Genomic DNA, 21,649 nt, shown 5'->3' on the forward strand with positions numbered 1-21,649 from the left:
ATTGACAACAAAGTATGAACAAAACAAAGAGACATAATAGGTAAAAATGTCAAAAAAAAAGGGATACAGCTATCAACATTGTGTTAGAATCTTAATCACTATAAAAACAAATAAATATGTCACCAAAGGAAAACAAAATGGCATATAGACAAAGCACATATGAAGAAATATACCTCTATCATTTGGTACCAAGGATGAATCTGTCACTTTCCAAAAATCAAAAGAAATTCCTGTAATGATATAAACACATAGATAACTGTGTCTTAACTCACTAAAATAAATTCAATGTATGCATTAATCAAAAATATGAATACAGACATTATATCATGGTATTTCAGTTTTTGTTAAAATAGAGTTTACGTTTGTTAAGTGCACATAGGAAAGTAGTCTGTAGTTTATAGATGAGGCATTCACAGATCTGAAAAGTGCTCACACCTTACTACTCATTATTTTCAAGCTGATGATAAATAATGCAGTTATTTTGTTTAGTAGCACTGGAGAATTATTGTACGAAAAGAAGATCTAAGTTCATTCAACAGATTGAAATATTCAAAGTATCGTCAATCAAAAAGTAGGTGTTTAATAGATCCAAAAAAGCTATCACACATTAAAACTCATTACTGTCAAACTGCTGACCAAATATAAAGCCATTATACTTCTATGTTCCAAAATTTGTTATTTGTTGCCTTTCATAGCTTACTATATGGTATGGGTTTGCTTATTTTTGAAGATAGTACAGTGACATGAACTGTGTCAATCCACAAACACATAGCTAGAATACATGTTTACCTTTAAACGGAACACTTTCATCGTCAGAAGAACAAACTGTGTACAATAGATCAGAGGCTTTCAACACAGATACGTCTGTCTGGCAATTGTTACTTGTAGCATCAAAGCAAACCTTAATATCAGCATCAACAGAAAATTTACTATCAGAGGGTATGCTTCTCACTCTAAATCTACAATTCACAAATACTGGAGTATAATAATCATTGTAATACTACATTGATATCATATTTCAAAATAAAATTTTTATTTTGTTTAAACCCTGACATAACTGTTTGCAAGATTTCCCTAAACGACTTTAACACTTTCCGTATTGATTTTGTCTTATTACATAAAGCACACTTGGGGTGAGGGTAAAAGTTGGTGGATGGGATGCAGGTTTTCCTATATAAATGTATACACAGACGTGCCACCGGTAAAAAAAAATGTATGGGTCGGACTAAATTTATTGATTTTTCAAATGAAGTTTTTCATGGCTTGAAGTTCAAACAACGATCTCCGCTTTTTGGCGTCGAAATATATTCTAAAGTAAAGTCTTTATATTACTTGTTATGAGTTGTGGTTTCGTTTAAGTTCTTAAAAAAGGAAGTAAGGCTAACATTCAATTTTTGAGAGGGAATTTGTGTTAACTGACTGCACGTGTCAGAATCTATTTCAGCGATAAGACAAATTTCTTCTGACTGTTTTCCGTTTTCATATTTTAACTTACGTTCGATGTTTTGTGTTGTTACAATGAATAATCTTAAAGCTGATAAATGACCAAAAATCTTTAAATACCATCGACTTAAATCCGCCATTTCAAAAGCAATGTTCCTGTCAACTTCAACAGAAGAGAAAGAACTCATCTTAACTTGACGGACAACAACCATTTCATAATTTCTGATCTTTTTCAATTACTACATGTAGGACTGACCAATAAAATATGTATTTGTTTAACGATTGCACAAATAATCTGTCCAATTGTCATATTAACAGACTTATAAATCGAAGTAATCAGATCATCAGGAATAAATGACATGATTATGACTTTTACTGAAAATTTTAGACATAAAATGAAAACTCGAAACCTGTTAACATCCTCTGTCTACAGACGATTTGCAGCTTTACGTAAGTGATCTGATAATAAAACTGAAAGAAGACGGTGTAATTTGCCATGTTTTCATGATGCATTGAGGCATTTCTCTGTCAGTACAGGTGATACTTTCAGGCATCAAACGGCTGTTGTCAGATGATGACTTGCGGCGTCAATGACCTTGAACAGGTAAAACAACATAGATACATACCGCAAGTGCAAAATACATTGTAAAACTGAAAACAGATACGAATATCAAAATGGTTATTAACATTTATCTTCTGTTATTTGTTATTTTGTCATCACATACACAGTTCAATCTTCATTGAATACATTTTACAATGTTCCAGAACAGCAACAAAACCTTTCAATAAAATAAAAACTTACATAAGTCTGAAAACTCCATGTAGCTGAACTTCTTCATCTTTGTCTAAGAAACATAATATAGTGCTTTTAATTATATAACCATGAGTAAATGAACAACGATACATCAATATTCTTGTTTTATATAGTTGAATATATTGTTTTACATTTTTCACATAGAAAATGCATGTATGGTTTCACATGGGCCTGATTTATTCAAGATTTATTACAACTCATAACTAAGTTATTCAATCCTATCGCCGACAGCAGCCCATACAGAAGTAACAAAATGTCAATGGTTTCACTGGTAAAGGAACCATAAAAAAATAAGTTTCAAACCAAATATAAAATTTACCAATATTGATGTTTTTGTAGATCTTATCTTGCTGATCGTTATGATGTTTAAAGTTTCTCTGTATCTTTTACAGATATTAGGCAAAGAAAATCGACATAATTGGTCATCTAGGGCAATTACTTCTATGAGTATTCATCTGGCATTTTCGTGAAAATGGATAGTGGGTAGTTCAAATTTCTGAACATTTCTGCCCCTTAGATTTGTTTCTATACATAGCTGATTTTAGAATTATAAACAAAACTTGCATTTTATCTACAAGGAAACATAAATCCAAAAAATTATAAAAATCGAAAGTGAGCTTACGTTAACTGTCAATAGTTATAAACAAATAACCAAAGTTTCATGAAAATTGGTTAAAGCGTTTTTGAGTTTTAGTCAAACATGTTGATGACGGACGGACGGACGGACAGACAGACGGACGTATAACGGTATAAAAACGACAAGGATTTAAGACGGACACTAAGTGATGGCACTGTGACTTTTGGCGAGACGAGATAAAAATATAACTTCTTACCCCATTGGTAGTTCAAAAGATGAACTTCATAAATGAGATTTTCCAAATAAACTACCAACATATACTGACAGGTATTAACTTCTAAAGAGGCAAACAATGAACGTCTGAATATATCAACGAATACACAACAAGATATCATATTACAGGCAGGTGACATGTAACATTTAATGTTGTCCGGCAGTACAGTTACTGGAGTAGTGTCTTTTGCACAGGCTGAAAGAAAACAAAAGGAACATATATGACACGGTATATCTTGTTGCAATTTATATATGATTGCATATGAGAAAGGCAAAAGATACATGAGATACCAAAGGGATATGTAAACTCATAACTCACAAATAAACTCACAATGCCATGGCAAACAAATGAGTAACGACCAAAGGACAATAGTACAAAGACCACAACATAGAAAACTAAAGACCTAGCAACACGATACCCATAAAAACATGGGTTAATTGCGATGCTCTGGTAGTGTTAGCAGATCCCGAAACTAACTGGCACATTTGAAAAATACAGGTTTTTTAAAAAAAATATAAACATGTACAGATTGGCAAATAATACAATGCTGTAATCTGGAGTTCTTAATATTGCAGTCTGATCAAAATCCAATCCATTAAAGAACCTTTTAAGGTTTAAGTGAGCTTTCAAGTTGCGGCTTTGTGATGTTCAAAATCAACAGCCAATCGTTATCATGTAATATTCATCAACGGTAGGAAATGCATTGCTGAGCATAGTATGAGAGAAATCTATTTTTCTAGTTTATCCTTATCTCTATAATACTATTATAATTCTTCCTAAAATTGATGACGTAATGACTATAAAGAAAATTTAAATCCTTGATATATATAGACGGTTGCAGTCCTAACATGCACAAAAGTTCATGTTGATTAGTTCTTATATCAACTAAAGAAACTTTTAGCAGACCTGCTAAGTTAACTGTATCATTATCAAACTAGACCTTGGTCTGCTTTTTTAGACCTGAGTCTGATGAAGCAGACTTGTTTTCATAACAGATCAGCTTGACACGACGTGACCTAAGACATGTCAGCTTGACCAGACCAGACATGTGGTAAGGTCAACGTGACCAGGACCAGACCAAACCTTCCGACTGGTCAGTTTGACCAGACTACAACAGTGAACCGGTAAGCTTGACTAGAACAGACCAATGGACAGACCAGCTTGACCAGAACAGACTTGTCAACAGGTCTTATGTTAACTTGTCATGCTATTTGAAAGACCAGTCATTTCAGTTACGAAGGCATGTCTGCTTTTGAGTCGGTCCTATGTTTTCACTTATAGGATACTTATATGATATTCATCAATCAAAATGGTTCTGTTTACTAGTAAACTTTGGATCAAGTCAACTTTTACTTGGAGAATATGTAACAGGTCTGGTTCGGACAAAGTAGTTCAGATCGATATCTGCTTTTAATAGCAGACCTCTTCCCAATTTAACTTTTGACAGAGTTAACTTTAATATTAGACCTTTCAAAAGGTTAACAGTCATAAAAACAGTCCTATGACTAAGTCTGATTTATAGAATAACACGAATAATGTTCTAGGACCGGTGGCAGCAGTCATTCATCCTGTTCCAAGTTAAATTTCACCAGTCATAAAGTATGGTCATCAAGTTAACTACATGTAGCTATATAGACTAGGACTTGACTCAAGATAAAATATCAAATCAATATATGTCCTTATTTAGAAAATTAAAAGTCTTGGTATAATTCTTCATTGGTTAACATATTACACGTATAATAAATAACTATGGTGTATCAATTTATGACATAAAATCACTATCAATAGTAAATCTATTTTGGTCTTAAACGGTCATTTAGATAAAATGATCAGTACTGCTCAGACAAATTGATAAAAAAGCGAAGAACAGATCATCTCAACTTTGTCAAAAATGTACAAAGAACACACTCCTCAAGCACAGGGAAAATTTATACACACTAACAAGAGCTTAAAAAAATAATAACGGACTAGAAAGGAAACTGTGTATTAATCAATGACACAAAATCACTACACTAGAGCACCCATAGAAGAACAAGTTAAGCATGATCCTGATGTTTATCAGAAATAATAAAGTGAACTATGAGGTAGCTTTTCTCCTATAATTTTTGTAAGGTTTAGAAATAACCTTGTTTAGACAGTTAAAGTAAAAAAGGCACTTACTTTGCCAACGACACAGTCCAGTTTAGGCATGTTTCTTGATTGAGCCGTGTCATGTAGACCACTTTCACCGAATCGATTTCAACAATTATTTACAATTGATAAGTTTTTAAAAGGTAATTATTTAAAACCTTGCTGGTTCCATGGAAATGATGAAAATTTGTGCAATTAAATATCAATAATTTGTCAGAACCAATTCACTGTCATTGGTTTAACCGAGCACAAATACGGGACTTACAAAACTAACTGTAAGCAAGTTACTACAAAAAAACCTGGGTAGTTAATTTCCACATAAATACATCTGTAAATGTTTTATTAGTGATATGATGTTATTACCATTATTCCATCCATTTACAGCCTCACTATATGGTGATAAGTTGATATCACATTGACTTGAACTTTCAATGAAATCATCAATGCCTAGGTCTACCATTAATTCATTTGCAAGGACATCACCGTTGGTAACTTTTGATTCAATGTGTCTATCACTAATCCACTGATCTAGTTTGAAAGCTGTGAAAAGAGAAGCTTTCTATACAATCGTATCTTATTGTTTCACTCTTTAAATCACAACAGATAAAACATTAACAAACTTTTGAAAATGGTGAAAGTATGATAAAAACACTAATTTGGTCCCTTTAATTCAATGAGAATTATAAATCTATCAAATAACATCTACAAATGTTCATAAGACATTATTCTGTTGGACATCATTTATTTATATTATTTTAATTTTGTGCTTACTTTTTGACATTACAGGTTCAAACGTCTTATATTTAGCACAAAACAGCCCACTGTCAAAATAGCCTCATTTAAAGATCTGGTCAGTAATATTTATATATGAGCAACAGCTTTACCCAAAAAGATATTTTGCTTCAAAATGTATTTCACAAAGATATTAATGAGTATAAAACTTCTTTGCAAAAAACCTTAACCAAAAAAGAAGTGGTTTCATATCATATTACCATGTTCGGTAAAGCGTGAAATGAGGGTCAATAGCGTCAATTGGCATATAACTCAAAGTGTTCACACCATACCATACGTGTGTACAAAGTTATAAGTTGAAAGTGAACAATAAAGAAGATTACCCCCCCCCCCCCCCCCAAAAAAAAGTAAAAAAAATTACCTAACATGGCACAGCTGACGAATGCTCAGACGAGCTGAAAAAGGACAAAAGGACAGAGGGAGACGAAAAACAGAACACGTAATGGAAATTGGTACCATAATGTTTTGTATAAAACTGCAAATTGATTTAAATGATTCAAGTTGTCAGTAATTGTACTAAAACTCAGGCAAAGTTGACTTATGACAGTTTTGATTGTTCTGTATAGGATCTTATGGTTTTTATATGTTCCACAATTTTTATTTTTTTTGTTGCTTTCTTAACTTTTTTCTTGAGTGTATATGATGATCGTAGTTCAGGTAAAATGTGTTGTCCGCATGAAATTTAAGTCCTACATAATTTCTAAAGAATACGGGAGTAGATCATTTATTAAGATGATATATATAACTGGTTGACTTTCAATTTCCCAGAATTAGATGTAAATAGCTAATCTCTTCAAAACTAGAGGTATATTAATGCAAGTAAATATTCAGGCTGTTTACATAATTTCATTTGAGACAAAATCGCCCCCTCCCCAATTAATTTGTATGGGATGCCAAAATATGACCCCAAAAAAACAAATCATTTACATTCAAGAAATTGAACCAAATACAATTTAAATATGCCTTTAGAGAATATTTTCTCATATTTTACCCGATTAAACTTACAGTTATCCAGGAAACCACTTCTATAATCACACTGTTTCCTGTCAACTACATGATCTATAAGAATTCTCAAATTCAGTTCACATCTGTCTGTTTCGTAGCAAACACTTATGTTTACATTTATAACATATGTATTATTAATCTCAACAGAGTCTATCTGGTACCTGTAATACAAATTGAACAAGTCTTACACATTAAGGTCAGTTTTAACAACATAAATATTTTTGAAAAAGTTTGTAGCATGTTTTTTTTCAAGATTGAAAATTATAAACAAATGAGGACGCATGTTAAAACCATCAACATTGAAATAAATAGCTTTGAAAACCTAGTTTCTGCATGGAATGAAGCCCTTTATTTGTCCTCTTCTTATACGAAATTCCTACTCTATTTGTCCAGTTTAAAATGGTCGGATTGTAAAAACGAAGCATTGAAATACATTTTATGTTACGCGCCAGTACTGGGTCGTCAATCGGTCTAATGAACAGAAATCACGATGCTTTAGGGCATCATTTGGCATGCACCATCGTTTGGTATGATAAAGTTTACCTTTAAACTCTGACATTAATTTTTCAAAGGACAAGCTAGCTTATGTCAGTCATCTTCAAATTCAACAGTGTTTCAACCACAATGAAATATTATCAAATTTCTAATGCTATAGGCTTCATACCTTGAAGTTATCACGATCAATATCAATTTACAAATTCCCCTCTATGCTGCAGTTGGTACTTATGTCTTTAAAATCGTTTAGGTACAATACAAATTTTTACACTTTATGTTGTAAAACAAAATAATTGAAAATAAATTACTTTCAATGCAGTAAAAAAATTGGGGATTAGAAGGTATCAATTTATTCGTTTTAAAGTGTAAAAAAAATTCAACAAACAATGATAAGAATGTGGATCGAGAACAAATTCGAAAAACAAAAATTGTACACTTGTGTACATAAACTGTACCTTTTAGAGGCATTCATGTCCAAAAACGTATCTGGTGCAGAAAAAAAGTGGTACAGTTAATGTAAATAATACCACTGTGTGGGTACCTCTGTAGGTGGACTGCTAATATTCAAAGGTATCAACAGCCTAGTAACCAGTATTTCGGTACTGGCATGAACATACGGATATTGTGTTATTAACATTTGCAGTTGCAAAATTTTTGAATTTTGGATATCATTTTGAAATAAGGAATATATCTTCCACATGCTAAGCTCCGATTCCTTACGCGGTTTTGGCTAAACTTGCTGCCCCTTTTTGTTTATAAATGTTGAAAGATCTTCTTTTTCGTATTATTCCATAGAATTTTCAAGTATTTCGGCGTCGAACATCACAACAGAGACACTTTTTGTCGAAATGCGCATCTTGTACAGTAAAATTGATAACGTTAATGGTTTTACTTACCACATCTTTAAAATTCCTAATAAAGAAAACGTGTGTTCTTTTCCTATTAAAAGAATTTAAGATATTCTGAATGTTATTTCACGATGCATAATTATTTTAAGTCCCCTACCGACAAAGGCGAAGGGGCCTTCAGGTTTGCACTCTGTCTGTCTGTCTGTCTGTCTGTCTGATAGCTTTATCATGACAAGATACAGATCAAGTTCGAATTTAGTTCCGATATGATGATTTTGTGCAGAGTTATGGTCCTTGGACTTAGAAAATTCACTCAAATAATCAGTTTTTAACACTTTTTTCGCCATGCTTGAAGATATTGACTTGATATTTGTTATATAGTTTACACCATGACAAGTTATAGATCAAGTTAGAATTTTGTTCCAATACAATGAATTTTAAACCATTAGGGGACTGTGTAATGCCATGCAATACTCACAGAATGCTTGTTATCTTTCACTTCAATCTATTCTAAGAAAGCATGTCAAACTGAGTGTAACTTTAACGCACGATTACGCAATTACATACCACAAATATGGAGAAATAAATTGCCTATTTATGAAAGCTTGACACAAACTGGTCAGACAAGTACAATGGTCCAGTTTGATTCATTGATTCAGAAAAAAGATTACTCAACGTAAAATAATTATGTATAATCTAAACATATTTTAATGTTTTATGGGAGATATCCACCAAATAACTATTCTTTATGGAAGATTTTGCATGATGAATTTTTCATGCATTCGGAAAACTAATATCTACATGTATAGTAAATTAATGCAATCATTTGCTAATTTGGTGAAATTATGCAACCAATCTTGTCAAATGAAAACATGTAAAATTTAGATTTCCTCTAATACATGACATACTATGATATATGATGAAAATGGAGCCTCTCTTTCTAAATGAAGACAATTGTTTGAGACTAATCATTACAAAACCACATACAAAAAGACACAAAGATGATAAGTAGCTCATTAATATGATTCTACAAATCAAATTCAAGTAATATATGTATAAAAATGAAATTATTGGTACTGTTACCTTTCAGAATGATACACAAATACGAAAAAATATATATCCAACCCTTAAGTGGTAGGGTAAAAAGTCCATAAATATGATTGAATTGGTTCTACAGATACATAGCTTGAATCATTCAAACATTTTTTTTTGAAAATTTAACAACATAAGAGGATTTAAAGAACAACTCCCTCAGCAACAAATATTCTGTATGTCCAAGGAAAAAAGTTCCAATAATTTATCATTTCAAATGCAAAGATTGTCAAGCTTTCATGGACATTACTCATATTAATCTTTAATATAGTTCTCAACAAGAATGTGCCCATAGTACACGGACGCCCCACTCGCACTATCATTTTCTATGTTCAGTTGACCATGAAATTGGGGTCATTAAAATAAGAAAGATCATTTCATAGGGAACATGTGTACTAAGTTTCAAGTTAATTGGACTTCAACTTCATCACAAAATACCTTGACCACAAAATTTAACATGAAGCGGGACAGACGGACGAACGAATGGACGGACGAACGGACACACAGACCGAAAAACATAATATCCATAGGTGGGGCATAAAAATATCCAACAAAACAGTAATGAGAGCAGGGGAAGCTTACAATTCAAATTGTTGATATTATTTACATTTCCAGTGTAAAACTCCCTTAAATCAGTTCAATAGTGTGACTAGACCTGCATGCATTCATCCAACTGATTAAGGTTACTTGTATACTGAATCATAACTGATCGTTTCATTTCAATTTCATTAAAACCAAAAACACTTTGAGGAAAACTTTTTTTGTACAATGGGTGTTGAAAACTTCAAACTGTTGGCATATAGAAAGTGGTTGCACGGTAGAGAATGCAAGATAGTTTTGCTATAAACCTTTCTCTTCTCTAATAATTTATCTTATAAGATAGCTTAAATTACAAAAGAGGCATTCTTACCAAAATCAGAACTACGAATTTTTATCTTTTTGTGTAGTTTTTCTATCTGTAAGTGGATTGTATTTCTACATTCCAGAATTTCCCATGCTATCTGCACAGATGTGTTAAGTATTGGTGTGTCCACACAACATACAAATCCATAACATGATGACATGACACAAATCACACCATCTTCGTCAAGAGGATTATCTTGAAACTGATTTGAACATTCTATAGAGAAAAATGAAACATAATAATTACTGATATGATTCATCAATGTGAATATTACAATTTCCGCTTTTCATGATTATTTAATTTTCAAATCTTACTATGAAATGTAAAAAAAAACACTTTTTTTGTCATTTAAAGGACATAAGTCATGTAAGTTCTATAAAGACGTGTTTTGATAATAACGCATTCATGTCTCTAACATGTATGATGCCGGTTATTTTATGACTATGTGTTTTGCAAATCCAAATTGATTGTATACATGTACTTTGTGATAATAATAATAATAATAATAATAATAATAATGAATTCACATGTATTATAAGTATTTAACTTGTCTATTATAAACCATACAACTGGAAAAGTTAACTGATGTTGACTTATACATGTAGATATCTTTGTGTATTTACTGTCACTAGGCTTCTATCTTGTTGGATTTTATATTATAGATACTCCACATCTGCATTTATTCATAATATTATGTTATTGTTTAATATAAGAGGGAGTGATTTTGATCAAATGTAGATTCACGTTATACATTGTATCCTTTGTATTGTGACAGGGTAATACATTTAATATAGAAGAGCCTTGGTTGTCTAAATCCTGGTTTTTAAACCTCAAGCTACAATGATTTTCCATTATTATCAAGTAAATAATGATTTTCCAACGGGAATTCAACGGGGGTTACTTGCAATACATCAATTTGAAAAAAGAAATTCACAGATTTTGCTTAACTTATTACCTTTTATAAGCGGTTGTTGAATCAGATCCATGTTACATACTTTTCCTATCAAGTATTGTTCCATTCCCATATCTTCCTGAAGTTTGGAGATTGCCCATTTTGGGGGAATTTCCTTGGCTGTAACTATAGGAAGTCTGTAACTTGAAAACCATGATACCAACGAAAAATCTGTGAGCAAAAAATGATTACTAAATGTAAGTATAAAAATTAATCAAACTTGACTCAAAAACATTAATCCTTTCTGACTGTAGAACTAGCTCATCACTCAACATTTTTAGTCCAATGTCTAAGATCAAATCAGTGAGCATCACATAACAGATTCATACTTAAGCATAATGTGACTTTGGTATATATACTTCATGACCCAAATGATTTAATTCTTCATCCTGAATTGCTGACTAAATATGAAGTCATTTCTGTACAGTAGTTCCCTGGAAATATGTGTTCATCAATATCAATAGTAAGAGTCTGCTTATTTTGCTTAATAGCTGAATAATGCAACTACATGTACTTTCTCTAATAATCTAATTCTTGAGCAATAATACAGAAATGATGATAGTCTATAAAGAATAAATGATGGTTTACCATTAAGTAATGTATACCTGACTTAATGGGTGAGTAACAGTAAGCCTTTGGTATCTTTGTATCTTTTAAAACAGGAGAAGTTATCATACAAGGTCCATCTGATTCCATACACAGGCTGATGTTGGAATTAATCATGTACTTGTCTTCTACTTGCAGATCATCTATCTTTAAACTTACAAGAAAATATATTTATATCAGAGTTCAAGCAAAAAACACAAAAATAAAATACAATAACTGTGAATTCTGTCCAAACCAATCTCTTCTACGACTGAACTAGAAAAGACAAGTTGTCAAACTACAAATGTTGAAGAACTAAGAAAATTCGCCAATTATGTATTTAATGTATGATTTTCTTCACACAAGATAAAAAAAATGTATGGTAATTTGACAAAATATAACATGAATTTATGTTTCAATAAACATTCCTCTAATATATCATGATCTCTTCTATTGTTTTCAGTACAAACAGAAAACCAATTAACTGGATCCCTATATTGAAACTCTTTATTTATCATTGTTACTCAAAAGATGTCTACTGCAAACCTTCTGGGAATAATTTAAGGGATGGTGTGCAAAATTACGTATTTTTTTCAAGGACTGAAATAATGGTTAATAGGTTTCTACCTCTATGGCAAATTTAGAAGCTTCAGCAACTCATCACATTTTTGGCGGATTTCGTCAATAGGAACCCATGGAAAACCTCCTATTTATGATATTTAATAAAATCAGACACTAGTAAATATGTGTACATATAGCTGTCTCAATGTCAGAATCTATTGAATTATGTTGATTGTCTAAATACTGTATATAGATGATACATGAAACATCCTTAACTTTTAATATATTTGCAATGACATAGCATTACTCATTTTGATAATAATAAAAGAAATGAAATTATCCCTATTGTTTAGAAGTTTATTGGTCAACTGGTTTTTTTCTAGGTTATCTAACATCATAAAAATTAGATTTTTTAAATCTGAAATACAATAACATGACCCTTGGTTCAACTATCTTTCTCACTTCCATGAAGAATTGTGTCAACTTCTTAAATTATCAAAATGGGTTACATTTTTATGATATTTAGAAGCAAGTACTTACTATATCCTCAAAACACCAACCAACGTATACTGAAGAATACTACCTAAAAAGATGATAACACAAACGTTATAATTTTACAATTCTGGTTTCCCAACTAGTACTTGTTTTTTTTTAAAATTTTTATTCAAATACAATATTGCACATGCTGTTAACAGATTTCTTCACTGGTACAGCTATTTCAGTGGAAATCCCTGTATATTAGTACCTAAAGACCAGGGTATCTTCAGGTATATATTTATAATTCTGTTAGTATATATATATATTATTTGTCATTAATACATTATTTATAATTAACACATTATTTATCATTCATACATTATTTCTCTATTATCTTATTATTATAACTCTAAATATGAACTTTATATCAAAAGCAGTACCCCTTGATATGTCATTGTTTACTATCTGATAGATGTTGAGGTAATTGATTACATACATTATAAATCTTCTTAGTGAATATCAAAGTTTTGAAAATTTCCAGCTTTGAAACATCAAGTTGGAAGTAAAATAAAATATGATTTGACTTTTAGGTTTACGATAGCATAACTATTGTAATTTGCACCTGTGACCACCCATTGTTTTAAGTAGTGTTCATGTTGCTCAGTCTTTTTTAAGCAGTGTTTTCTATGTATGTTTGTGTGTCTTTTTAGCTGTTTTCCAGTCTAACATCAATTTGTTCATCTATTTTGATTTATGAGCTTAGATTGTCCTTTTGACATCTATCGACTTTTTTCCATATGCTTTGTGCATTTTTTTTCACGTTGACCGAAGGTCTATCATTTCAGACAATGTTTGCAAGTGTTCATTAAATTTCACTTCTTTAACTAGCTGGACATTTCTAAACTCACCCCATTCATATTTCATCAGGGATATATTCCTTTGCAATCTTTCAATTTGTATTGATACTGTATAATGACAACTGTCAACTGACAATGTTATAGACAAACTTCTACCCACACCAGGTATATCGGTACAACAGGTTATATTAGAACATGTGGTATCCAGGGAACAATGAACAGCAAACGGCAGAGAAGGTAAAGATTTTATTCTCCCACACACTGTCAAATATAAAAAAAAAATCTGTTAATAGAAACCCGTATAAAATTTATGGTATTGAGATTATAAGTAAATATTTTTTATGATAGATATCATATTCTTAACAAAATACGCAACCATAGTTTCATTGAAAAATAAAAATGTGCAAATAAAAATACAAAACCAAACCAACAAACCTAAATGAAGTATGGTTCACTTATTATTCCCATTCTCATAGTGATGAAAAGAAACTCAAAACGGGTCAATAGGTATTGATTAAGCAGATGCACTTTTTGAAGTTGCTCAGAAAAATGTGCAGAACACTTAATATATGTGCAGGACAATTTAAAGAGACTGTCATACAGCCTGAGTTTTACAATGATTAAATTTAAAAGCTAAACTTAGAGGACTTTTCACATTTGTTGCATTCTCTGTCATCTTTCTTTCCAACCTTTAAACATTAGAATGGTAATGGGGAATACTGAAAGTTCAGGAAAAAGGTACAGTTAAATATCAGTCCTGACAACCACGAAACTAACAACAAAAGAAATAAGTTGTATTTCAAACGTTACAATTTTTCCCTGAAGCTCATGAATACGCCAAAAACAATCTAACAAAAACGGAAATCATTCATTTTTTAAATAACTATCTTACTATTATTCCAGCCTGAATTTGATGGCATGTAAGGATAATTGGAACTATTACAGGATTTAGTTTTCAAGTAATAGGATAGTCCTATGTCAGATACCAGTTTGGAAGCTTCATTTTCTGACAATTGTTCTCCTGATATGTTATTTTCTTCTTTCCAGTCAACAAGTGAAAAACCTGGAAAAAATCAATCCTTATCAGTTAAGCATATTCCCAATAATGTAAGTCATTTACTTAACAAATATTCGTGTTTACTCATGATTGATTCAAAATGATATCTCAATTCACATTTTTGTACTCCGTCTCACTAGTTTGCTGGAATTTAAAAAAAGCAGAGAACGTTTTTCTAAGAATACAAATGCAAGGATGAGTGTTGTAACAAAATAATAGGATAACATTTTTAGAATTATGTTCATAGAGTTAGTGTTTCATTTGGAAAATTCATACCCTCCAAAAACCATTATTTCATCATTTGCACATGTATGTGTAATTTTTCATAGTAAGTAGTGTTCCTTGACAAAAATAGATATTGATTAGCTGATTGTCTTCTCATCATTAATGAATCTATGAATATGCAAAACTAACCATGGACTCAAAATGAAATTTAATATACAGTGACATGTATGGTTATAAAAGTCACTTTGATTTAAATATAATTAATACATACTTTCTGTAATAAATCTCATATCAGACGAACACTGTAGTATTGGGAATAGTGCATTTCTTAACACTACTAAGTTCTGTTCGCAAGGTTGGTTGCTTTCTGTACATACTGTAACATTCAGTGACATAACATAAACATGCTCCTTCTCAATCTTGTCAATTATCAATCTGAAAGGTAGAAAGTCATCACACATTAATTATTAACAACATTAACATATTAAGAAAACTGAGTGATAAGAATGTTTAACCCACCAATTTTTCTTCATAAAATGCAAGTACCAAGACAGACATATGGAAGTTGTTTTCCATTTGTTCCGTTTGTTGATATGGTCTTCACTTTTGATTTTATCAGATTTTATGACCCCCCTTTTCCCTATATGAATTTACCTTGGAGTTCGGTATTTTTGTTAATACTTTTTTTAAAAGGGTAACTGAATTGTTGATAAATATATCTTTCTATCCAGATCTTGGTATATGGATTCGAATTACTTTATAAAAATTCATAATCATGTTTTTTCTTTAAAGTGTTTCCTTTTCATAAATGCATTTTGTTTAGAAACATAGAATTTTAGTTGTCTTACATGTTGAGTATTTAGTACCATAAAAATGTTGTAATCTGTTGACTTTCAGTTTAAAATGCCTGTATCGATATGATATTAATCAATCTGCTTAGATTTTGTGGTCTTCCTCCATTATTTTCATGTATTTTGAAGTATGCAAATTTATCATTTCAGTCCGCTTAAGAAAAAAAAAAAACTCGCTTCTTGATTTTTTTCAGAATATTTAACTAATTCATTTAACTACATGAATTTCCATAAAACATAATATACAAATAAATTTGTCTGAAAAACAATTAAATGGTAAGGGCATATATATTAGTGATAAAGCGTAAAATAACAAAAATACCGAACTCAAATGAAAACTCAAAGCGGAAAGTCTTTTATCAAATGGCAAAATCAAAAGCATAAACACAGCAAACGACAGGAAAACAACTGTGATATTCCGGACTTGCAACAGGCATTTCCTTATGTAGAAAATGGTGGATTTAACCTGATTTTATAGCTAGCTAAAGCTCTTACTTGTATAGAGCTCGCATATAATTCCATTATATTGACAATAATGTGTGAGCCAAACAAACAGACACACAGTAATAGGTGAAAGTCAGGCACAGCAGTCAACATTGTGTATAATCGATATCACTATAAAAAAAACCAACTATGTCAACAAAGTAAAACAAAATGGCATATAGACACTCTATAGACAAATAAACTCATCATAGCGATATGCCATGAACCTTAGTTCAGACAATTGAAAACTTACAATATATTAACTATCCCTCCTAATGAAAACTGCTGTTGCTTTCCTGTGAAAAAAATACATTCTTGAATTATGTATTGATCAAACTTGATAACATATCATAAAGGTTTAACCATACCTTGTTCAAAAACAGCATGTGCATTCATTATAAATATGTGAATGATATTTGTTTCCTTTTTTCAAAGTGTTGTATCAACTAATAACAAAAGTTCTCTATGTTTCTCTACTTTCAATAAAGATTCTTCTACAGTATTACTCATATAATAAAGAAATTATTTTTAACACTGTGAACTATAAAATTTCATTAAACAAATGTTCTTGATGATGCATTGAATATACAGGCTCTTACGAGCCTGTATTACTCAACTGGAAAATTCAAAATAATCTAAAATGTTTACCATTAGGAAGAACTACAGTCCTGTCACAATCTAAGTAATTCTACCGAAACGCGCGTCTGGCGTACAAAATTGTAAACCTCCTTTGATGAGGTTTTTTGATTAATAAAACAAAATATGAATATTTAAATAGAAGAGTATATTTTGCCAGTTGTTCAGACCAAAAGTACCTTTTTTTTGTACTACCAAACTTCCGTGAACCAGTGCGATCTTATACGCAATTAAAGGTATGTTTAATTTTTCAGCATAAGCCAAGATGAAGTACTGTTTTGATATGAAATTATCGCGTGTTTTTTATTAATGCAATTAATGCGACTGGCTGTGAACCGCAATAATAAGCACTCGCATTTTGATATCAGATACATATATCTGTAGACAATTTGTCCTGAAATCGCAATAATTTATCTCCAATATTTGTCTTTTCTTCAAAAATTGCATGTTTAAATGAACGCAATAATTTCTGAATTTACAGTAGTCCATTTTGATTATGTTGATGTATTTGAAGAACTTGGTTACACCAGTTATTTTGTTTTTTAATGTTCCCCCCTTTCTGTTATATTCTTATTATAGTTTCCAAGATAGTGGCAACAAACCCTATCATTGTTAAAAAAAGTCATTAATGGCCTACAATGCCTGTAAGAAATTATCTATATTGTTTTCTAGATAATAGACAAGTACTTGCATTTGACCCTTTTGTCATTTTTTTTAGCAACCGCGCGTTGGTCAGTTGGTCGCAATGAAAATTCAAATCACATCTGAGGAGAAAGTTTCTGAAAACAGCTTATGTCGAGTGATAGCAATAGCATTAAAACATTGCCGTAATCAATCATGTCAGCTTAAAGGTACACAGATTATACCTAGTTCTAACGTAGCAACAGAAAGGTTCCTCCTAAATGTTTCAATTCCAATAGTAAAAACAAACTGACAGGGATCCAGAATAACAGTAACTTCGAAAGCTCTTCTCAGAGCATCAGCGTGGATACAACACTCGATACCAGTGCACAGAGATGGAATATAACATGGAACATTCGTGTTGATCTCAGATGGTCTTTTCAAAGGACAGTCTGAAAATTTCAGCAATCAAAATTAAATTTGAGAATGACTTTTTTTATCAAAATATATTTTAATTCTTCCCTCCTGTTCATCTTTTAATCTTGTTATGGTGATTAGATGTGTCGAATTTTTTAAAACATGTTTTTGTGTGATTAAAAAGTAATTCAAAGTAATAAAATAAAGTTGTACATTTTGTTTCTTAAAGTTTGGTAGCATAACTCAAGTTGTCAGAAAAATATAATCCGTTCCTTTTACTTTTGTTTTTAATACCAAAATAGACCAATCTGCTTGGATGGTTAAAACTACCCATCTTGCTTCGAACTTTGAGATAAAAAATCACACGTTAATAATGATCTTCAACCTTTGACCAATAAAATAATTGAAAATAATAGAATATCATTAATTAATCACTTTTTAGGGTAAAAAACAACAAGAACAAATATAAAAACTAACTATCTGGTCAAATATCATTCATTAATTTTAACATAATTTTGTTTTATATCAAGACAGAAAAAAAACCCAACCGTGATTATATAATAAAGGAACAAAAAGCAACTGAATTTATTTTTGAAATGTACTTCTTAACATTAAAGGTAAAATGTCAGCATTTCCCAATAAACGAATAAGTATGACATTTAAAAAGAAGCTTGGTAAGCAGGTAAATTATTCTTTTGGACACATCAAGAATAATTTGCCAAAATGAATTGAATGTAGCTGCGTAGAAATCATCTGTCTGATGGCTGCAATTTCAGTTGAGATGAACCAAAATATTGATTTTTTTTTCTTGAAAAAAGTAAAATACTTAACATTTATAAATTTTCCAGTTCAAGACTTTCTAAATTTGGACTCATCAGAAATTCCAGTGTTCGAGACACAGAAGGTCGAGTATGTGTTATTTACTATTTAATCCAACATATACTATGTCGTCATAACATATTTTCAGTAAAACAAACACTACATCTCTTAGGATGAATATGTATAATTAATTTCTGTGGCAGGCTTTAAAAAAAAAACTTGTAACTAGTATATCATTGAAATATATATTTGGGACAGTCCACTATAAAAATTCAAGATTGTGTTGGTTTTTAGGATAATGTTTATCTAAGTAAGATGTGTCTACTTTATTATCCTTGGTACCTTTTTTCTTAGTTTGAAATGTAAAACTAACTACATTTACCATCTTTGATTGGAAGATCTTTACTGTACTTTGTTATTTCTGTACTGCACTGTTCTTTCTTTAAGAAAGGTGATATACCAATTTCTTCAAACAAAAGTGACAATCCATATGCTGGTAAATGTTGGTCTCTGTTGATATACTTGGATTCTTTCCATTTTTCTAATGAGAATTCTATATTGAAAAAAAACCTTATACATTAAACATAAGGTCAAAAGTTTGATGAAACACCGGTATTGTTGAAGGCCGTATGGTGATCTATAGTTGTTTACTTCTACGTCATTTGGTCTTTGGTGGATAGTTGTCTCATTGGCAATCATACCACATCTTTTTATCTTTATATGGTCTTTTAAATTTTACTTAAAGGTTAAACCAGATTGGCTACAAATAAATGTGACAGCAACCAAAACAAAAACAAAAACGATATCTACATGTCAGCCTACAGTTGACATAAGTATAATTAGTTTAAAATCCTGCTGCATAAACATATTTTGATTGTCAACAATAAGAAGTCCTGTCTACATATTAATGAGACATAAAAGCAGACGAAGAAAACCAATGCGGTTTGTAAATATAGTGTACAAAAGCAATGATTCGCATTTTTGGTCAACCTTAGAGTGCTCAAAATAGACTTAGCTATGATCCTAGCCGTACCTTAGCTTTTGTCTAACCCTAACCAAATTAAACTTTAAGCTTAGTCTAACCATAGCTTTTATAAGTCGTCTAAAGTTAAAAGGCCATAACATGTAGTTGCAGGTGACGGCATTGAAGTTTACTTTAATTTCTTATTAGACATTGACAAAACAACCATGCTTAGTGGGTTCAAAAAATTCAAAGTATTACCAGACAAGATATGAATAGTATACTCATTTTGTCTTGTTATAATCAAGATAAATATATTTCTTTACACTTAAAAAGACATTATCCTTACTTTCTATATAATATTTAGTTTCCCAGGTACAAAGACGTCTAGGCAGTCTAGTATTATGCAGAATCTGTACAGACAGATAACAAGGCTTCTCATCTTCAAAGCAAATGCTTATATTGAGTGAAACAACATACATTCTTTCTCCTGGAAAACTTCTGATGTTGAAAGAGGCGTGAAACACTCCCACCAACCAGAGATCTTGTGTAATTCCTATTAAAAAAATAATTGATTAACAAGGAACACATACATCTTAACCTACTTTGTCCTAGACTGAATTAATGGTTTTCAGAATTTAATAGTTTAGTTTCACTTAAGCTTTAAAAATAATAAATCAATACATTATCTCCGGTGGATGGTAATGGTATCCTTTTTCGCAACTCCTATGCACATATTGTGAATTTGGACATGTTTGATTGCTCGTTTCGAAGCTGAGATATTTTTACATACGTGGAGAATCATTTTGCCGTTGTAATGAGACTTCCTATTTTCAAACAATAAGTTCATTTTAACATATCTTTTTTTTTCCCTTCTTAATTTTGACTTAATCTCATTGTAAGTATTGTCAACTTACAATAAATTGCTATATATAAACCTTTAAAACAGTTGATAATAACATATCATATCAATTCATAGAAATAGGAGAGTCGAGAGGTCGTGAAGTCAGAGAAAAGAATGTTAACCAAAAATCGATTTTACAATGAAATTAATACAATTTTATGGCATTAACACTGCTCTTTTTCAAATATGCTCAAACCGCAGCAATTAGTTGAATGATAAAACTGACATTTCATGCAATGGACCTGTTTACACATGTATGTGTGAGGCTAAAAAAAAAAAAAAAAAAAAAAAAAAAACAGATGCAAACAAAGCAACACATATTTTACACTAGCAATTAATTCGGGTAATGTTATAAGAAACAAAGAGTGCCTGATACACCCATCATATTGAAATTGTTGCTAGAATAATATTGAATATTTAAAAGGTTTTTCATAAGAAGTAAGTAATAAGTATGGCTCTATTGAACAAATTGCTAGAGGCTATACTTCGGTGTCTGAATATTGCCATCTATATGACTGTTACCAATTCTATAACGACAAACCAGAAAATCGTCCTGTAATCAATCTCAATAACAGTGTATAGTTTTAAGGATATCTATTCATTGGCACTGGAGTTAAGTGCGCGATAAGTGAAAACTGTTCAATATCTCATGAACACAGTCAAAAAGTTCTGGAATGACAATGATAAAACACATGAAAATTCAATGCTTAATTTGATCAATTTCATTCCTGTGATAAAATTTATGGAAAAAGTATCACAGGAAAGTTTTTATTATACAACATTTGAAAAAATGCCAAATTTTCCAATAATAAAGTCCCATAACTATGAATTAACAAAACATAGAGTCTTCAAAATGGAAAAGAAACTTT

At 31.0% G+C, this 21,649-nt stretch overlaps 1 protein-coding gene across 1 annotated transcript in view; it reads right to left on the bottom strand.

Annotated features, from left to right (window-relative positions):
* Positions 1-21,649, bottom strand: part of LOC127706619 (uncharacterized) — a 127,694-nt gene that overhangs the window by 98,667 nt on the left and 7,378 nt on the right. Inside the window, exons 5-22 of the mRNA XM_052211275.1 lie at positions 20,226-20,432; positions 19,298-19,468; positions 17,925-18,131; positions 16,676-16,718; positions 15,360-15,523; positions 14,699-14,869; positions 13,858-14,067; positions 13,013-13,055; positions 11,932-12,086; positions 11,330-11,497; positions 10,381-10,590; positions 8,427-8,442; positions 7,036-7,196; positions 5,602-5,778; positions 3,091-3,303; positions 2,246-2,288; positions 790-959; positions 174-230 (exon numbers count right to left, since the gene is read on the bottom strand). Coding sequence (XP_052067235.1) covers positions 174-230; positions 790-959; positions 2,246-2,288; positions 3,091-3,303; positions 5,602-5,778; positions 7,036-7,196; positions 8,427-8,442; positions 10,381-10,590; positions 11,330-11,497; positions 11,932-12,086; positions 13,013-13,055; positions 13,858-14,067; positions 14,699-14,869; positions 15,360-15,523; positions 16,676-16,718; positions 17,925-18,131; positions 19,298-19,468; positions 20,226-20,432 — 2,586 coding nt within the window. The remainder of the gene's footprint in view (positions 1-173; positions 231-789; positions 960-2,245; positions 2,289-3,090; positions 3,304-5,601; positions 5,779-7,035; positions 7,197-8,426; positions 8,443-10,380; positions 10,591-11,329; positions 11,498-11,931; positions 12,087-13,012; positions 13,056-13,857; positions 14,068-14,698; positions 14,870-15,359; positions 15,524-16,675; positions 16,719-17,924; positions 18,132-19,297; positions 19,469-20,225; positions 20,433-21,649) is intronic.

Source organism: Mytilus californianus, unplaced genomic scaffold, assembly GCF_021869535.1.
Source record: "Mytilus californianus isolate M0D057914Y unplaced genomic scaffold, xbMytCali1.0.p SCAF_6, whole genome shotgun sequence".
In the NCBI taxonomy this organism is placed as follows: domain Eukaryota; kingdom Metazoa; phylum Mollusca; class Bivalvia; order Mytilida; family Mytilidae; genus Mytilus; species Mytilus californianus.